Genomic DNA, 20,808 nt, shown 5'->3' on the forward strand with positions numbered 1-20,808 from the left:
ATAATAAACAAACAACTCAAATTGACAAACAAACATTTCTGACATAAAAAAAAAAATCAGTGACCAATACAGTCACCCTCAGTCAATAACAGTCATCAGCCTTCCGTTCATAGAGTTTGTCTGTTTCTTGATCTGTTGACGATCAGCTTTTGTGCAGAAGCAACGGCAGCCTCCCAGACACTGTTCAGAGAGGTGTACTGTTTTCCTTCACTGTACATCTCCTGTAAGAAGGGTCCACAGGTTCTCAATAGGGCTTAGGTCAGGAGAGGAAGGGGGCCATTATTATTATTATCATTATTTTTATTATTATTCTTTGGTCTTTAGGCCTTTACTGGCTAGCCACGCAGTGGAGTACTTTGGTGCATGCAATGGAGCATTGTTCTGCATGAAGTCTTCTTGAAAGACGACTTTTTCCCTGTACCACTGCCTAGTGTCTGAAAACTGACAGTAGTTTTGAGAGTTGATTTTGAGTCCATCTTCAACCCGACAAGGTCCAGCTAGCTCATCTTTAATAATAGAAGCCCAGCCCAGCCCAGCAATACCAGTACCCCACCTCCACCTTCTGAGTCGAAGTGAAGCTCTGTGCTCTTTACCAATCCATTCATGGGCCCATCCATCTGGTCCATCAAGAGTCACCATCATCTCATCAGTCACCTAAAACTTTTGAAAAATCTGTCTTCAGATATTTCTTGGCCCAGTCTTGACATTTCAACTTATGTGTCTTGTTCAGTTGTGGTCGGGTTTCAGCCTTCCCTGCCTTGACCATGTCTCTGACCTCTGAACACCTTGTTCTTCTGGGCACTCCAGGTAGGTTGCAGTTCTGGAATATGACAGCACTGGAGGATAATGGGTTCCTGGTAACTTCATGTTTGATTCTTCTCAAATCTCTGGCAGTTAATTTGTGTCTTTTTTTTCTACATGTTTCTTGTGACCCTGTTGACTATTTGCAACAAAACATTTGATGGTTCTGTAATGTTGGAAATTTCATCCCTCTGAAGGACAATTTCAAAATGCTCCCTTGCCTAATAATTGTGCGCACAGTGTATATTTTTTAGTTACACCTCTTTACTAAACTAATGCTTTTATATTTAGAGAATGTTGCCTAGTGCCTGTTCTCACTCCCAAGATGAATCCAAGACAGACCTTGTTTGACACAGGATTGGATTTTATTGTAACTGTACTTGACTCTGTTCACAGAATATTTCTCTGGCCTTCCAAATGTGTGTGGTTTACCAAACAGGTGAGTAGCATTATTTGGTGCTGATTAACTACTAGTTTGAGTCCTGAAAGGTGCACTGTAGGATATACTGGTGAATATTGAACAACAGGAAAACTTTGAGAGACAGGAGCTTTTCAAAGTAGCATCCATTTCCACAGTGTAAAAAACATCATCAGCCAGAGAGGTCAGCCTGACGCTCCTTGTTCCTGCGTACCTCAGCAGCGTGGACTTCCTGTAAAATAGAAGTAATAAACTGTCAGACACACCTGAAGTAAATCAAACTAAGACTACAGACTAAGATAACTAAAGTGGTGCTTCCGTGATACATGAAACTTGTGGCACAGCATTTTCTTTTATCTCTAAAGACCAGAAACACAGTCAACCACTAAGCTGTTGAAACATTCCAGAAACATTACACTAAGACAAAGAAACATTGAACTTGAGGAAGCCCTAAAGCTCTGTCCAACCTGTTTTTTTAGTCAATACACTCCAACAGATCCTGCTTGTATTCAGAGATGCGTCTTTCCTGCATTCTGTCTAGTTATGTCTAGTTTGAGGTCTACACTCAGTAGACAAAGTCCTTGCTCTCATCAACCACCTTTTTCTGTTCATTAAGCGTTTTCCTTCATGTTCTGACAAAGATGTTTGATAATACAAGCAGAATAAACTGGTGAAATTGAAATTAGTCTAAATAGTTTTTCTATTTAACTGCTTCAGTTTCAGGGTCCTACTATTGTGAATGGTGGCTCAGTGTCACTCTAATGTCTGCTTCTGAAAGTGAAAATGAAACTATTTTTTAAATTAATTTTTTTTTCCTTGTTTTCCTGCGCCTATCACCACCTCTAAAGCTCTCTTATTAACATCTTATGAGTCATTTGTTTCATTTGTATAGGACTTCTAAGATCTACCGGTTTTACAAGTGGCTAACCCAAGTTTTCGGCCAACCCAAGCCAGTTCATGTTTAGCACACAGACATGTGAGTCTGTATTTTTTTTTAAATCCATTTTTCCCAAAAGTTAAATTAAGGTTCACACTTTTTTAAGTTATTTAAGTTAGTTGCTGATTCTTAAACATTAAATCACAATCCATGTTCAAAATGTACTGTAGGCCATCATCTGCAACAAAATACATTATATTATTATTATTATTGTTATTATTATTGTTGTTGTTGTTGTTGTTGTATGTGTGAACACTTACAATTTGTTTGGGAAAATGTGGATTATGTATAATTTTTGATTTGATTTTTTTGGACATTTATGCCTTTATTGGATAGGACAGTCAGAGAGAGTGACAGGAAATGTGGGGTGAAAGAGACAGGCAGTCACGCAGCAAATGTCCACAGGATGGATTCAAACCCAGGTCACTACTATGGAGGGACTGCAACCTGTCAATAGGGTGAGCACACTAAACCATTCCATCACATCAGCCCAGATAATGTCCAATTTGTGCTGGTGTCACATAATCCAAATTTTGACAGAGAAACATAACTACCGTCAGTCAGATTATGGTAGTTTGTGTTGTTTATGTGACTTTATAAAAATGAAGCAGACATAACTGGAAAAAGAGAATGGTGCTCTCAAAGGGTGGCTAAAAAAGACAAGTTACTTAACACACAAATGATCACAGAATGGGAGGACTTGCTTTCTCACGTAGCCGTTGTTTTAGAGCATTGAGGTGGGCCTCTCGGTTCTCCTTGTTGACCTCCATCTTTTGGATGAGCTTCTCCTCCGTCTTCTTGCTGAAGATGTTATTCTCCTCGCGTGCCTTGTGGAGGACCTCCTGCACATGCTCCCTCTTCTCTGCCAGCTGCTTCAGCACTAGTGCCTCATGCAACTACAGCAGAGTGTGTGTGTGGGAGACAAAGAGGGTAGAATAATTGTAATGATGGAAGTGGTTTTGCCAAAACCAAGTTTATCAGACACATAAATGACTATAAGTTTTTCTTCAAGACTAGCTGAGTTAAAGAAGAAGAAGAAGAAGAAGAAGAAGAAGAAGAATCAGCTTTATTGGCAGTATATATATTTTTACATACACATACTGAATTTGTCTTCTGCATTTAACCCATCCTTAGTTGAACACACACGCAACACCCGGCAAATTACATGCAGTGAAACACACACAGGAGCAGTGGGCAGCACCAAGCGCCCAGGGAGCATATTGGGGGGTTAAGTGCCTTGCTCAAGGGCACATCGGCCGGCTAATGGAGGGGGGAGCATTTTTTCGCATTAACAAAGGCGGAATCAATAAGATGTTTGTGGCTGTGCAGCACAAACCAGCCAGAATTTATCCGCAGAATTTGGATTGATGATTTTCCAGTTCAGTTTATCATGCTGTTTTGAAATGAAAACTTGCCACCAACTGACACACTCCTGATATTATTATTATCTGCTCTTATGAGTTGTCAGGGTGTGACGCTGGTGAAGAGGGCTGAACCCCAATGCAGAGTCACCAAGAGAGGCAGGGGTCCAAAATAACAGTCTTTTTAAGATTTCAAAAACTCAAAATCACACACTTACTGTGGCAAAAAGGAACAAGAAAACTGGTGACGATACATGGCATAATGAGACAAGAAATTCCTGACGTGATGACAAAAGAATAGCATCCAGACGAAAACCAACAAACTTACAAAGAGTGACCAGGAAGACCAGGACTAAATAGACAAGATAGCAAGACAAAGGTGCAACACATTAGGGAGGAGCAAGCAATCAAGATGAACAGAAGTAAAGCTACATGAAATAGAGACACGTAGAGGAAGTGACGCTTCCAAAATAAGGACATGGGGACAGGACAGGACATGATAAAAACTTGGAACTGGAACATAATACATGGAAACTCATACACATGACAAGACAAACATGATACAAGACATGTGGACTAAAAATCAAAAGGCAAGGCACAACCAAAACTTACACAGCGTGACTAAGGAACAGATCCCAGATGTCCTTTCACAAAAACCAAAAAATGTTCAGAACAAAAACAACTGGGCGGTTGGAGGGGCTCTAGGAATGGGGGGGGGGGACCAAGGAGCAACAACAAGACAACACAAGTATGGGCCCGACATAAAGCCTTGGGCGGATGGCCCCAGTTCAACACCCAGGTGGGGCATGACGAATGCTGGGCCTGGACCCGACATGAGGCCTCAGGTGGTCTGCCTGAGTGCAGGGCTGGATGAGTGCTGGATGAGCCGCCGATCCCAGAGCTGCCACTGGGGCCCCTGCAGGCTGAAGACTGGGCTCTGTGGCGGCCAGACGTGGCATGGAGGCCTGACGTGGAGGCCTGGCGAGACATGGCGTCCTGGCAAGGTGTGGCATGGAGGTCCACCATGGCGAGGAAGTCTGCTGTGGCATGGAGATCTGCTGTGGAGGTCTGCTGTGTCGAGGGAATGCTGTGGCTGCGGCCCGTCCGCTGTAGCTTGGAGGTCTACTGTGGTGTGGAGACTCGAGGCAGCAGACGGGCCGAAAACCTTGGAGTCAGCACTGGAGGGCTGTGGACCACGGCGGCAGATGGCCTGGCCCATGGAGAAGGTTCTGAAGTACTGGGGTCCGAGGCAGCAGACAACTGCATCCTCAGAGTCAATACAGGAGCGCTGGTATCCACTGATAGTAAACTTGAAACCTTCCTTTGTGATAAAGCTTATAGTTAGGGCTGGCCTAGGCTGGCCCTTATTTGATATGGGTTTAGACTGCTTCTCTCCTCCTCCTCTTCTGTTCCTTCTGTTCACATTCATGTCTCATTCATACATGTTACTACCTTAGCTTCATCCCTGGAGTCTTTGTGCTTTCTCTTCTCGCAGGTTCCATGGATCATGGTTGGACCTCCTGTTGTGGTCCTGACACTGACTGCTAGTATTATTATTAAAATTATTATTATTATTATTAGCTATAATTGTATTACTTCTGTTATTATTTCTGTTGTTACACATCTCTGGCTCTGTCTCCCTCTCTCTCGCTACTACTACTGCTGCTGCAACTACCGCTGCCAGTTAACGAAACGGGGGGTTCAACGGCAAATCAGACTCTCTAACAACCCTCGACACCTCCCCCACTTAAGAGATAGGCTTACAGCCCTTTTGTTTAGGCATACAGTTCCCACAGAGGTTAAATACTCTGCACTCCCCACCAAAACTTACAACTGAAGAAGCTTCTTGGATGAAGGATGAAGAGGCGAAACATCTTCAAGAACCCTAACAAGTCCAGATGCCCTAAGAATTTACTACACAGACCATGACCTGGATGACTGAGAACCTTCACCGACACTGCTGTTGAAGTGATTCCATTCAGTAACAAACTCTGCCCCTGATTCAACATGTTCAGTATGTTCAACATTTTCATCAGAAAAGCCAATGGTAAATCATACTGCAAACAGCTTAGATGCTCACCAACATCATCCTAGCATGTCAGGGCAATGAGTCCCCTTTAAGTAAAATAGAAAGATTACCAAAAGCACTCCATCATGAGATGATGCTGTGATGACATGGTATCTGCTTACCTTCCTCCTCTCCTCAGCAGCCTCCAGTCTCTTCTGGAGTTCTTCCAGGGACATTTCCTTCCTTGGAGGGGAAACCAGTGGCTGAGGTTGGCTTTTGTCCCCAGAGTTATCGGAATTCTTCAGGACCACCTCAAATGACTGGCCTGACATTCGCTTGTTCAAGCCTTTCACTTCCAGGTCTGACGCAGCCAGAATCCAGTCCACACACCGACAATAAAACACATTAGTAAGTTGTCTATCTGTTTTTTTCCCCTTTCTTTCTTTACTTGCTTTTGATTATATTATAGGTATGAGGGATATACTGTATATTTCACGACTGTGCCTCAGAATTACAGTGCCTTGTATTCACCCCCTTTGGCATTTTTCGTGTTTTGTTCCCTCACAACCTGAAATTAAAATGGATTGTTTGAGGGTTTGCATCTTGCATCTTTTCATTTACAGAATATGCCTACAACTTTGGAGATGTTAATTGTTCTTCATTATGAAGCAAACAACAAAATAACAGAAAACTTGCAACTTGCACAACTATTGACCCCCCTCCCTAAAGTCAGTACTTTGTAGAGCCACCTTTTGCGGCAGTTATAGCTTCAAGTCGTTTTGGATACGTTTCTATGAGCTTGCCAACTCTAGCCACTGAAGGGATGGGTTCCGCTGGTGAGCAACAATCTTCAAGTCTGACCACAAGTCTGATTCTCAGTTGGATGGAGGTCTGGGCTTTGACTAGGCCATTCCAACACATTTAAATGTCTCCCCTTGAAGCACTTGAGTGTTTCTTTAGGGTCACTGACCTGCTGGAAGGTGAACCTCTGTCCCAGTCTCAAATCACTGGCAGACTGAAACAGGTTTTGCTCAAGAATATCCTTGCATTTAGCACCATCCATTATTCCCTAAAATCTGTCCAGTTTCCCAGTCACTGCTATTGATAAGCATCTCCACAGCATGATGCTGCCACCACCATGTTTCACTGTGGGGAAGACGTTCTTGGGGTGATAAGATGTGTTGGGTTTGCGCAAGATGTGGCGTTTTCCATGGTGGCCAAAAGTTCAATTTTAGTCTCAGCTCACCAGAGCACCTTCCTCCACACATTTGGGGAGTCTCCTACATGCCTTTGGCAAACTCAAAACATTCTTTCCTATTTTAATCTTTAAATAATGTTTTTTCTGGCCACTCTTCCATAAAGCTGAGCTCTGTGGAGTGTACGGCTTATTGTGGTCCTATGGACAGATACTCCAGTCTCTGCTGCCAAACTCTGCAGCTCCTTCAGGGTGTTGCCTCTCTGATTAATGCCCTCCTTGTCCGGTCCATGAGTTCTGGTGGATGTTGTTGTGGTACCATGTTCTTTCCATTTTATGATGACGGATTTGATGGTGCTCTGGGAGATCATCAAAGATTGGAATATTTTTTTTAATAACCCAACCCTGACTTGTTTGGCTAGTGGTGCCTCTTGCTTAGTGGTGTTGCAGCCTCTGGGGCCTTTCAGAAAAAAGATGTATATATACTGACAGGTCATGTGATGCTTAGATTGCACACAGGTGGACTTTATTTCACTAATTATGTGACTTCTGAAGGTAATTGGTTGCACCAGAACTTTTTAGGGGTTTCATAGCAAAGGGAGTGAATACATATGCACATGTCAATTTTCAGTTTTTTATTTTTTAATTGTTTCTCATTTCAGTTCACCAATTTTGACTATTTTGTGCAGATCCATTACATGAAATTCAAATTAAAAAACATTTAAATTACAGACTGCAAAGTAACAAAATAGGTAAAAAGCTAAGAGGAAGTAAATTTTCAAGGCACTGTATTTTCAAAAATATAGTACTTGGGGTTCATGGGGATTTGCAGGGGACCTCTGCTACATATCATCTCCCATCCGTCACCTCTAATTTCCTGTTCTTTCTATTTAAAAAGCATAAAAATAATTTAAATAAATTACAGAATTTGGCACAAGGAGAGAGGTGTGGTCAGAAAGGAGATGAAAAGATAGTCATAGTTAAATATGTAAAACATGCTTGTAATCTAAATATTATTAACTTGCAAGATACAGTATCTTATTTATAAGAGTGTCAATGGCATGGCCAAAAGGCCACACACCCTGTGCAAAGTGCAGTAGATCAAGGGTGTGTTTACTTTTTAATGACACAAAGTTGCTGTTAGTCACACAGAAACCTGGCAGTGTGAGTATCTGTTCCATGCAGGTATATTTTTCTTTTTGTTTTTTCTTTTCTTGACTGTCTTATTAGATCATAGATATTAGATCTAGTTTTTACGTAAATATTCACATCACAACCCTGATTCACACCATAGCCCTGAAGCAAAGGCCTCCAACTAATGACAGAGTGACTGACCTCCATACTGATAGAGGCTGTTGGGATGCGGCTGTGTGTAGAAGCAGGAGCAGAGCAGAGACAGCATGGACATCTCCTTGATCTTGTCTGTGTAAGCTGTTACAGACAGATAAAAGAAACCATGTTACATCTGAAACCACCCTGCCAACTGACAGGGACAGACTAGAATGTGAGCCACCTCTGTGGGGAATTTGGTTGTGCTAATAATATAACACAAAAAACAGCAGAAATGATTGAAAATGATACCTGCAAACAACACAAAAAACCTCTTTGAGTAGTGAAAAAAATGTCCCACGTCTGATTTGGACAACGGCTTCAGTATTTTATCAAGAAATTCTTGTATAGTGACTGGAACTTCTTTTATCCTTTACCTTTAATGGAATGAAATGTCCTAAAAATAACAAGTCAGAGGCAAATCAGCAAGACAGATCGACTTCCATTCAAATCCATTAATTTCTATATCAGGACACCTTGGAACGTCAAGCACTTGTCAGGTTAGATCTGCAGACTTTATAAACCATGGATATATGCATTTCACCTGTAAAACTCAAACGTTAACAGTGGTTTGCTATGTTGGTTTTAAATGGCAACCAGAACTATGTTTGATGTATATTGATTATAACAAGCTATACGGCTGAGTTACACATTTTTTTTTCTATAAGTGAAATATTCTGCTGTTTAATTTCACACAGCTCACACTGACCTGTGCGTTTATGGCTGTAAATTTGTTTGTGGTTTTCAGGCTGTATGACCAGTTTGAGGTGTTTTTCACTTGTAGTGTGGGACTGAAACCATTTTGGCTTTATATAGAAATGAAAGAAATCATCACATTATCATGCTTGTAATATTTCAGAGAAATAAATCAAATAGAAAAATAAAAAAAAATCAATTTTCTATACCGCTTATCCATCAGGGTCGCAGGGGAGCTGGAGCCTATCCCAGCTGACTACGGGCGAGAGGCGGGGTTCACCCTGGACTGGTCGCCAGTCAATCGCAGGGCCAACACACAAAGACAAACAACCACACACTCTCACACTCACACCTAGGGGCAATGTAGAGTAGCCAATTAACCTAATGTGCATGTTTTTGGTATTGTGGGAGGAAGCCGGAGTACCCGGAGAAAACCCACGCAGGCACAGGGAGAACATGCAAACTCCACATAGAAGGGCCCAGACCGGGATGCGAACCTGGAACCCTCTTGCTATGAGGCGACAGTGCTAACCACTGCACCACCGTGCCGCCCATAAATAATAATAATAATAATAATAATAATAATAATAATAATAATAATAATAATAATAATAATAATAATAATAATAATAATAATAAAGTAAATCAAACAGCTGTTCAAATAATAACTAAAATAACTAAATTCTTTATGAACAACAGTTTCTTGTGAGTCATTTTGTGAGAATTTTGTTTCTATACACTGCAGTCATCTGTAATGTCAGATTTACATTTATCAATATAATTACTATTTGCAAAGGAAACATGACACAGAAAAACCTTTAACATGATCTTGTATTGACACATTTTATAAGTATTAGTTAAACAGGTTATTATATATGAACAGGAATATTACATGAAATGAAAGGAAATACATGATTGTGCAATTTTTTTTTCTATTATAAACGTGGTTTATCAGTTTAGAATTATTTCCTACTTTCTTTTCTGTGATTTATTTGCTTAGTGGGTTTATAGTGATCATTTTAACTTCCTTTCTGGAAGAGATGGACTAAGACCGATATGGACTTAGTTCTGTCTCTCTCCCTTTTGAGGACAATTGCAAAAGTAAACCTTACATAAAGTTTACTATTGATGACCTATGAACTAACTGTATTGTTTTACCCATTTGTTCATTTTTTCTGCTTGTTCAGCTTTTCTATGAATTAGTGTTCAAAAACCAAAAGGTAATTTAAAAAAAAGGGGACAGGATGTTCTGTGCTCCCTACTGTTTTGCCTGTGATTTCAGACAACTTGTGCATTGCCAAGGTCAAGGATGAATAGCAAACAAAGTGCAGATGGCTGTACTGACTCAAATAGAAACTGCCAAATGACTGAAAATAACTGCTGAAATGCCTCCTGTGTAGTCACATTTTAAAAGTGTGTTTAGACTACAAAACAGTTTAGGTGAGGTTAAAGTTATAAAAACTTCATTGGTTTAAGGCCCTGCCCTTCCATGATACACCCACATGGGTGGTTTTAATTACACTATATTTTAACTGATGAGACCTTAGGACTGTGTTTTGATGTTCAGACTGATTTGATATTGCTAGAAAAAGAGGAGTTTTTCATAAAAACCTAATTAAGATTAACACCAACAACACCACAGTTCAAGCATATAGGAGAATTAAATGTGGATTCTTAAACATCTCTGTCATCTAAAGCTGTTTTAGTAAATGACTTAATATCAGATCATGATATAGATTTATTTTATCTAACTGAAATCTGGCTTCTATTTTTGACTGAAGCCTAGCAACCAGTCCAAAGTCTAAGCTCAGTCATAATTCATTTGAAAACCTTGTTCCTAGCCTGCTTATCAGTTTCACAAGGGAAAAATACGTAGGCAGCTATACCTGGTACTAATCAGTGTCTGACGATGGCAACAAAGGTGGACTAAGTCATTCAGTACAAAAATGAGCATTGAGTGAAGTGTCTATTCCACCTGCTGTTCATTTACACTGTTTACCTCACCTACTTGCACTATACTTCCACCCTGCACTACCTCACTTTTGGACTACCTCCAGAACCATATTTATTTTACTTATTTTATTTTGTTTTACCTTATTCTATTTTATTTTATTTTATTCTACTATTATATGTTACTCGTTACGTTCTATGTATGCACCAATCACCAAGACAAATTCCTAGTAATGTGAAACCTCTTCACTTACAATGGCAATAAAGACAATTCTGATTCTATTCTACCCTCTTTAAATTGTATGAGCTATTTTGAAATACTAAGACTATGTGACTATAGGTCTAAAGTTCAACACAAGACAGCATCACATGTCAAGAAACAACCACAGGAGATTTACTATTACACAGCATACTGTGCTCCTGGTCCAGACTCGCTTTTTTTATTAAGGTACCACATCTCAGTATAAAAGAACACTCCAGTGCCAAGTCTCATGCTAACTAAAGCCCCTCTCAAACTGATCCTTTTGTGGACAGTGCTGTAAACTCATTGAAAATAACGGTCTAAGCACATGCTAATTCAAGTGAAAGCCTTGAATGAATGTTTTATTTTTAATAAACACAGAGATACTGAGATAGCATTACCTTTCAATGAAGTTAGTTCAATGTTAAAAAAAAGAAAGAAAGAAAGAAAAGGCTTCAGTGAGTCCAGAACTGTTCTAAGCATACAGAGGTACACTCTAAATTTCAAACAAAAGAGCGTAAGGTTTCTGTTCTGCGTTGTGTTGCACATTGCATTATGACTTTATAGTATATATACATATATATAGGTCGGTCTAAGGTGAAGGTATATTCAGAAACTACATGATTTATTTCTTGCCTCAAATATTTTCAGAAACACATTTTATTGAACTGTTTTTGAGATATGAGCAAAAATTTCCAAACAAGCCGATATGTGGCTCCATTATGAAATTCCGGAAGCAGGCAGTCCAGATGTGAGCGTTCAACCAATCAGTTCCTACTTCCTGGACGTCTTGCACACGAACATGGTGCTCGAGAAGTCTCAACTTCTTCATATATAGACCTTCTGTAGAGCAGGTGCTTCCACAAAATCTTCATTGCACGCCAAAATGGTGTTACCTGACAAGCCATGTTGATTAATTTCAGCAGCTAAGGTCAGCATGTGATCTCAGACATCACTAACATCCTCCATCCTATCTGCAAAATTTCTATTGCGCAGTATGCAACAGTCCTATTCCAAGTCGGTTCAGGTACTTGTGCTTTTTAGTTTCAAAGACAAATTTACCAACCAGGTTGTCAAAGAGACAGTATTTGTCCTGTGTGAATAAGACTCAGCAATCAACTGTCTTTCTCCAGATTCACCTACTGCACCTTTAACAGTGCAATGTTCAGTGAAAGGGCTATGGATGTACATATAGGTAAACAAAGCACATAACATGCCACCTGCTGTAGCCCAGATGGTAGATATACATCTGACATCATCGCATATGATCTGGGTTTTGCAGTAGTCTAAATTATAGCAGCTGCTTTCACTTGCCATTTGAGGCCACTTGAAACGTGACAGATTCAAAGTACTGAGTAATAGAAACATCAGTTTTGATGTCTGGAGACTTTTATTGCGTGACTGAAGCTACAGCACACTACAGTGCATTTCAGGAAAAGCTGTTATTTTTAGAAAGATTCTGAATTATTAACACGTGCTTTCAAATCACTTTCTGATCCCACAGACCTTTGGAATTTTTGTGTGGTGCTTGCTGCTGTCTGTGGGTGTGTTTTTGTGCCTCCTGAGTGAGTGAGTTTCTTTCTGCAGCAGTTAGTCTTCCCAGTGGATGTGGATGCAGCTGCCCCAGACTCCAAAATTAATAATGAGACTTATGAAGGGGCAGCTCTCCTGCTGTAAAAGACAGCAGTAATGTTATTCACCACATAGACTGGGCTCATTTGTTAATTCAGGTTAGGTAAAACATGTTTGTGTCAGCTTTAGGGCTGTGGCTCCTTAAATATTTGGCATATTACAACATCATCAGTGACTTTCAAAACAGTTGTGAAATCAGAACCAACCTGTTTGCTCTCAACAAAAAGGAAGAGCTGGTTTCTGCATAGGAAAACAATTAATTAATCATTTGGTATAAGGAAAAAAAAACATTTTTAACATTTTAGCATTGACACTATATTTTAAAAGAGGTTATGAGTTTAAATATGAAATGTGCCAAAATTATCTTCAAACATTACTAGGTGGGGTCTTTATACGCAGTTTGGTTATCATACTGTCAACTAGCCAACAGTGTCAAAGCTATATTTATTATAAGGTTTTGGGTATGGGATGTAATCTGGATATTTAGCTGTTGGCTGCAGTTGGAGGTCTAATGAGTGTAAGAGGAGGGCCTGTCGAGAGGGGAGAAGAGAACCCCTTAGTTGTAGACAAGACAAACCTTTTATTTTAAACTATACATAGAAAGGTTAAAGGAATTCTGTGGAGTACAGCATCATAGTACATTAGATATACAGCACATTCTCACACGAAGGCCTGCAAGCAACACAATGCACATTCCTGGTGCCAGTTTCATGTTAGTCCTCAGTTGGTGGCAGTAGTGCAAAGAAGCTTAGTGAGTCGCCAGTAAAAGCAAGTAGAGGGAGGCGGCTACCCAACAATGTAGAATTTAAAACAGCTTTATAAATTGTTTGGATTCTGGAAACGCATTCGACATGCTTGACATAACCAAAGGATACACCCACAATGGGCCTCATTCAAGAACATTTTGTATTCATAGTGCAAAAATCTCTCCTACTGTTCAAAAGCATGACAGTTTGTCAGTGATTAGTCAGTATTACCTGCCAACCACGTTATTAGTACAGTGACGTACTGTGACAGAAATGAAGAATGAATCATTTCGTCTACACGAATTTACATGCTAAAGAAGTCATTCTGAAACTAGAATTACCACCACCCAATGTGAAATATGGTCACAACCTCCTTTTCTGTTCCTGAGGTAGTGTTGAATAATGGACATGTTATCATTTTAGCCTATTAGACTTTAGTGTGAAATTTTGTCATAATTAGTACATCAGTTCTGGAGCTATGGCCAGCTGCAATTTGTAATGTCACCATGACCCCCAAAATGCGGACGTTTGTGACAAATGTGAAGACATCCCTTTAAGGAGTTCCTGAGCTATCAGGTACACAAGAATACGATAGACAGACCGAGGGACAACCTGAGCAGATAACATTTTTGGCCACAGCTATTGTCTGCGTGGAGGCATAATAAGAGGAAGCGAAGGGGCATGACAATCAAAAAGATACTTTATGTGCAGTAATTGTATGTAATGATGATGACAATATTGTGAAGACAATACTTATTTTGCATTTATGGTGACAGACAGAGTATGACAGATAAAACAGGTATAAGCTATAAGAAAGAGTAATTATGAAAGTCACAAATTCTCTTAAATCATTTGCGTGTTCCACTAGGAACAAATCTGTTCCTGTGAGTGGTAATTGCATGATGTCCATCAATTATGTAACATGTGCAACACTGTACGTAAACATTTTATTTTCATTTGTTTACCATAAACTTGGATGTGACAAAAATGTGAGAAGTGTTTGTCCCCAAGTGAACTCGCAAGTAATCTGTCCTCTCTGCCCCATAGCTGCAAAACAAACCAGTCCCAGAAGGATTGTACCCATGTGTTTGTATGCGTACGTGTTTAAATCGCACTACGTGTTGCATGTGTTTTGATAAGGCTGGAATGAAAGACTGTCATAGACAAGTGGGTGTTACCAAGGTGACACCATGGAAGTTGTGTAATTGAGCTGAAAACCTCTCAGGCACAAACAAAACACCTGCAGTTAAAATACGTATCAGATATGTCAGTGTTTCTCAATATACAGTCCAGGTTCAACGAGAGTCTTCTACAAATAATGAGTTTCATAGCTTAATTAAGATTGATGAGCTACATGAAAAAAATTATTGTTATTGTATTTATCGTGTTGTATAATCGAACTGATAGGATAGTGATTCTCAACATCACATAAAAAAAGAATACATGAATGTTACAGCAGTTCATTATAATTTTCATTACTATAATTTTCTTATAACTTGTGAAATGTTAAAATCATATTGAGGTGGTAGCAAAAAGTGAAACTAAACAGTTGAGATTTTGTTTTACTTATCTTTTTAGTAATGTCATTCTCATGTTGTTAACTGCTTTCCTGCCTGTACAACATCCATTGCACGTCTGCCCGTCCTGGGTGAGGGATCCCTCCTCTGTTGCTCACCCTGAGGTTTCTTCCATTTTTTCCTGTTAAAGGTTTTTCTGGGAGTTTTTCCTTAGTCGATGTGAGGGTCGAAGGGCAGAGGATGTTGCTGATGTTATGTTAAGCCCTTTGAGACAAACTGCTTGTAAAAATGGGCTATACAAATAAAGTTGACTTGACTTGACTTGACTTTATCACACAAATCAACAGCTCATAGATTACTGGAAAAAAACAAAGAGTGATGTCAGTTTAAAGGTTTGTAAGAGAAAATACTTAGATTAGATTACTTTAGGAGGTACAGGTCATCCATGATACATTACACTTATACACATCTGACAGTTTACAGCTATGGATCAACTGTATGGTCATTTAGGAGAATATAGATGGTGCTCATTATTTATCAGAATTTCTTCAATAGTGCCATGAGATATTTTATATTTAGATATTTTATCCACCCCATTTACATCAATGAGGGCAGGCTAAATAACAGAAACTTTTCTTTTTTTTCCACATACCATTGGTATAAGGCAACACAACTCAACAGGAGTGCAAACTGCTCCCAAAAAGTTGAATCAACACCATCTGCAACAGCTATTAAAAACTGAACATATTAACATATTATCCTCACGAAGGGAGGACGTGCTACCCAACTGCTGTGCTAGACTGCATTTATTTGCACCATTTGATGTTAAAACATGCCCCCTGCTGTTCTGAGAGGCAGAGTCATGCACTGTGTGATAGAGGTATCCACTTCTTGGTTGGTTTGATTCAGAGAGTGGAGGGATTTAAAGCCCCAGGTTTTTACTGTGATGATAGGAAGCGTGAGGGATTCCTGTGTTCATCACAAGATCATTTATTATTGAGAGGCTCATCAGCCTGGACGCATTAGTCCCACTTAGCATCCCAACCACATGTTGTGTTATGCAATCTCTACCAGCCACACAGCATCATGACACAGAAGACTGTCTTCTTCATAGAAAAAGTACCAAATCAAATGTCTCCCAATCTGTTGCAGTCAGCATCCTCTTCATTCCTCCCCCCAGACTCAGGGTAAGGCAGCCACAGCACAACAAACAAACAAACAAAAACGTTTTGTACTATTATTGTATATCAGGCATATACTTAATTGGCATCTGCTAAAGCAAAATTCAGCAAGGAAGTCAGAGAAACAGCCTCATAGTGGCTTCTCAGTTATTATTACAATTAAATGACAATGGCCATCCAGAGGAAGGGCTGAGAAGGTTTATATGACAAGCTGAGAAATAAGCCAATACTATACAGCAACATCACACAGTGTGTGATGATACACACAAGTAAATAGAATTTTACATTCTATTTAACAGCAGGACTATTGCTATCTAGCTGTGTCACTGTCCCAAAATCAGTCTCAAGATTTTCACCAACAAATGATAATCCATGTGTACTGTCGGCCACAGCCTGAAATAGCGATTTGAATAGTGAATGGGAAGCGAGATGATTTCTTATGTCACAGCCTACTAAGTGAGTTCAGACAGCCAGTGTAGGCTGCTTGCAGCTTGTGTGTTGCAGTAGCCATCCTGTGGTGAGGATGAGGAACTGAAGGCTTACGCTCAGTGTTGATATTCAGATTATTTTTCATGATATTTCTAATGTCGAGGTGTTCAAGTGCAGTGCACTAATTTAGAACAACATGCAGCCAATCAGAATTGAGTATTCCCCCAGACTATGATATAAAGTGCTTCAACCACTCCCTTCAGAGCAAGACTGAGTGCTGTCAGGAGTTGATTGCATGAAAAAATATACCCAAGGTGATGAAAGCTTCCATTGGATTTATGCAACAGCCTGTGACAGAAAATCCAGATGCCAAACATCTGGAGACCTCGAAGGAAGTGCGACAGTGATCAGCTCAGCATCAGCTGAAGAGCACTGTAGAGCAGAATAGTTCAAAGTATTAGTTGCTGTTGATGTACAGCTGACCAAGTGCTCCAGTATTCTTAGTAAGATTTAAAGGGTGCAGATTTATGGAAAGGTGGATGACGGTGTCAGTCTTTAACCGGATTTTTATCACAATTCACTGGAGGTGCAGTAGCCAGTGTTTAAGGTTCAATATACATCCAACGCCATCAAAGATGCAGTAAACTCTCTCAAAGCTATACTACCAGAAGATTCTTTGTTTAGACTTCTTTTTAACCTGCCTCAGCCAAAGCACAACAAAGTTCAGTGTGTTAAAGTTTAAGACATGGATCCACTCCTTAAAAAGTCTAGGTCCCTTCAACAGTGTGTCTGCAAGTTCACGCATGAGATTTGCCATCTCTTGACCTCTGCAAATGATCATTCTACAGCTTTAAGCTATAGCAGCACCTAATAATTGTCATTTCATTTTAGCTACATGCTACTGGACAGGGCTGACTGTTGCACCACAGGGTATGTTGTGGATGTAAAATCAAATCTCATTTCAGAGCAGGAAAGGCAAATGTGTTCATTATACCTTTCAGATTCCTCACTGTGAGCTGCTGAAACACATCAACTGTGAATTCTGGTCTCCTCTTATTTCTTCTTCTTCTACATAACTAGCTTCCTGCTGTGCTTTTTTTTGTGCTGCACTAAATGTCAGCTATGTGCGTGCATCAGACATACACATGAAGTGTGTACAAAAAAGAGACATCAGGGCGTAGACACACTGATAGAGGCAGAGAGCATGCAGCATTTGATACATTATTCATGTGTCTGGTGCAAAAGAAAGGACCCCAAATTCTGCTGAAAATCTGTGGTGTCTGGTGCACTGGAGACATCTTTGAAACTACTTCAAAACAGCAGGCAATGCAGTGAATATCAGGAACTGAAAGGACCAAAAATAATCTTTGGGCTGAACAAAGACCCACATTGAGGAGGATCTTGGCTCACTCAGGGGTAAGGTCATGAGTAAGATAAGATGAAAGGCTGGTATTAAAAGGATGAGTGAATTGGGAGATAAAGCTGACGATGGAGGAAGGTGCATGAAGAAGGAGACAAAAGTGATCATTCAACTGGCTCCTCAGGGTGGGCATGGCCCCCTATCGATCTAAGATACCATATACAAGAGAGCACGTGTGGCACAGTGATCACTCTTATGCAATGAACAAGGACACTGCAGTGATTACTGTTCAAACACATAGGAATTTGTGAAAATTATGTAAAAAGCTGGCACTGATGGTATCACCAGACATGGCAGTAGCTCGGTGATTGATCCTACTGTAGATGTAGAACTACGTAAAAAGATACAAAACAAATCAAATCAAAAAACAAAACAAATCAGATCTAAATTGATGAAATCAAAGCAAAATATTTAGCCATGACTTTGGAAAAAAATTCTTGCTTGAGGTTCAGCTACATAAAGTCCAAACTCCTCTCCCTAACGCTGACTCACGTTTCTTCATGTGCAGTCAGAGCTGGCTTATTTTAATTCGTGTCCGCAAGTTAACTTTTGGAATATATTTAATGTACATCACTTCCACAAGTAAGCTTATTTCAACCCAAGCCACGATCTTTTCCTAATCCTGTCCAAGAACTTTAACACCTAAACCTCACCAACCTGAAGGTCGCATGATGAAACTCCAGATCTGACTTATTTCGTTCTTTCTTGCACATTCAAAACTCACAAAAAACAACGCTGAACGACAAGCAAATTATTCTTTAAAGTGGTCTGCTATTTATCTGCCATCCCATGAGATCATATTGAAGTGCTACAATAAATGTCAAGCTGTGCCTGTTCAAGAAAGTGCTAGAATCTTCAGGGCAGAGAGAGATGGGACTTCACTCAGAGATTTGCATTATCACAAGAGAAAAAAGATTTTACTGTGTTTATGTGGATTAGAGAAGACTTTTGAATTGGTTAATTCTGATTTCAAAGTAGTTGAAGTTTATTGCCTCAAATACAAAATGCAGTAATTCACGTTTTTAATTTAACCATGGATTTTAGTAGCTGGTTTGCTCATACTAGAGTGCTATGTTATCTAACGAGGGTTAACGAGGTTCTGCAACATTAACATGAGTTCATTAAAACATATCTGTAACATTAATTTTTTCATGTGTTTTTTGAGCGCTGTGATAATTATTGTATTCATTTTGTCCTCCTTTACATTACCAGTGTCAGTGTGGATCTGCGTTTAGGTGTCTGTGTTTTTGATCGGGGTCAGCAGGCGGCCACTGAGTCAGCAGTGGTTACATATTACTGAATATGAATGATCAATGACCTGGTCTTTCTGGATGAATCTCACTGATTTACATGTCCACATTTGGCTGTACGAGGATCTCTTATCTACATCTATTACCAGTTGCCATGACAATTACACAGATACACAGGAGATCCTCTCCACCATCAGCATTATTTAAACAGACTTAAAACAATACAACACCCCCCCCCCCCCGCCACATAGACACAATCACAATTTCAACTCCAAGGTGCTGTGGAACACGTCTTACCTGATATTGTGCTGGTCATTGTTGCTCACAGTTGGGAAAGAGGAGAGAGCTGTAGGATGCTGCTGGATGAAGCGGAGGAGAGGATGTGAGGGAGACAGAGAGAGAATGAAGAAGGAGGAGGGAGAGAGGGGGAGAGCGAGGAATGGAGAGAGAGAGAGAGAGAGAGAGAGAGAGAGAGAGATGGGCATGTGACTGTGCTCTGAATGGTGCAATGCACAAGCGTTGATAACAATGGGCAGCCAGTGGGACTTGATGTGTGTGTGTGCGTCTGTGTGCTTGTGTGCAGTGATGGCAAAGGAAGACGGGGGTGGGGTGAAGCCGTGGTGGGAGAAGAGGACACATAAAGGATGCAAGCAAACATCATGCATGATTCATGGACAGATGAGCACACGAAATGCATTTGAACACCAAAAAAGGCAGCAGCTCTATTTAGGTCGTAGCCTGCGCAGTTTGGAAACTACAGACTTAAAAGTCAATTGCAGTCAAGGATTAAAATAAAGCACATCAACCCGTTAACTTCAGCTATTGATGTGTTTTATAAATAAAACTGGATCTGGAAACAAAAAAGTCCCTAATATGGATACTGAAAAAATACAGAACTGTAAAAGTGATCAAAAGGTGAAAATGTAAATCCAGCTTGTTATTTTTGTTACATTGTTACATTGTTTTGGTACATCATCCCGATTACTCAGTCAGGCATTTTTCAAACAAAAACGTCAAACATTTGTTGGTTTCAGCTTTTAGAATGTCAGGATGTCTTGATTATCAGTTAATCAGGAAAAAAACTGTAATATGAATTGGTACTGAAAACAATCACTAGCGGCAGCCCTTGACATAACTACAGTATGATGCCTAGGCCAGGTTAAATAAACAAATAAATTAACACATCCATAAAATGATTACACAAAGCAAAATGCAGAATTATCTGTCTCTGTGTTTCGCTTTTCTTGAATCACACTCTTCAGCACATGGAATATTTGGAAACTACTGACACAGACATGCTTTAGCCGTTCCCTTTGCTGGAACAGTTTCACGCTCCCTTGACTTAACTGATATTGAGCTAATTATATGTGCCTTTAACTAGCTGTAAATTCTTTGACCTTTTCATACAAAATGTCAAAGAAAGAAGAGCGGTGACAACAGATAGGTCCATTCTTGGGTTGACTTGTGAGGTCAGTGTGAGCACTCATAGCAGGATATTTTTATGCCAAACTGAAACACGATAGGTTGTTGTCTTTGGAATCAGGAATTTATTATCACCTGTCATATATGTGACTTACAGAGGACATCACCTTCGCCTTTTTCACCCCTTCATACATCATACACAAGTTAAACTGCTCGCGTACAGTGATTCAACAGAGGTCACCAAGCTTTCTCAGAGTGTTCACGATACTTTGTAC

The 20,808-nt window shown here is 39.9% G+C and overlaps 1 protein-coding gene across 1 annotated transcript; it reads right to left on the bottom strand.

Annotated features, from left to right (window-relative positions):
• Nucleotides 1-567: 567 nt before the first annotated feature.
• stmn3 (stathmin-like 3) lies at nucleotides 568-19,513 on the bottom strand. The gene is made up of 5 exons (XM_046381257.1): nucleotides 19,409-19,513; nucleotides 8,056-8,151; nucleotides 5,708-5,886; nucleotides 2,861-3,052; nucleotides 568-1,451 (listed from the first exon to the last, which is right to left on the bottom strand). Exons 1-5 carry the CDS (start codon nucleotides 19,425-19,427, stop codon nucleotides 1,392-1,394), a joined length of 546 nt encoding a protein of 181 aa, XP_046237213.1. The 5' UTR covers nucleotides 19,428-19,513; the 3' UTR covers nucleotides 568-1,391.
• Between the last annotated feature and the right edge of the window lie 1,295 nt (nucleotides 19,514-20,808).

Source organism: Scatophagus argus, chromosome 3 (genome assembly GCF_020382885.2).
Source record: "Scatophagus argus isolate fScaArg1 chromosome 3, fScaArg1.pri, whole genome shotgun sequence".
Classification (NCBI taxonomy): Eukaryota; Metazoa; Chordata; class Actinopteri; family Scatophagidae; genus Scatophagus; species Scatophagus argus.

Coding starts and splice junctions, on each gene's coding strand:
- stmn3 (XM_046381257.1), bottom strand. Junction 5,887..8,055: donor CAGCCTCTATCAGTATGGAG/GTCAGTCACTCT, acceptor TGGCTGCGTCAG/ACCTGGAAGTGAAAGGCTTG. Junction 1,452..2,860: donor AACAACGGCTACGTGAGAAA/GCAAGTCCTCCC, acceptor TCTATTTTACAG/GAAGTCCACGCTGCTGAGGT.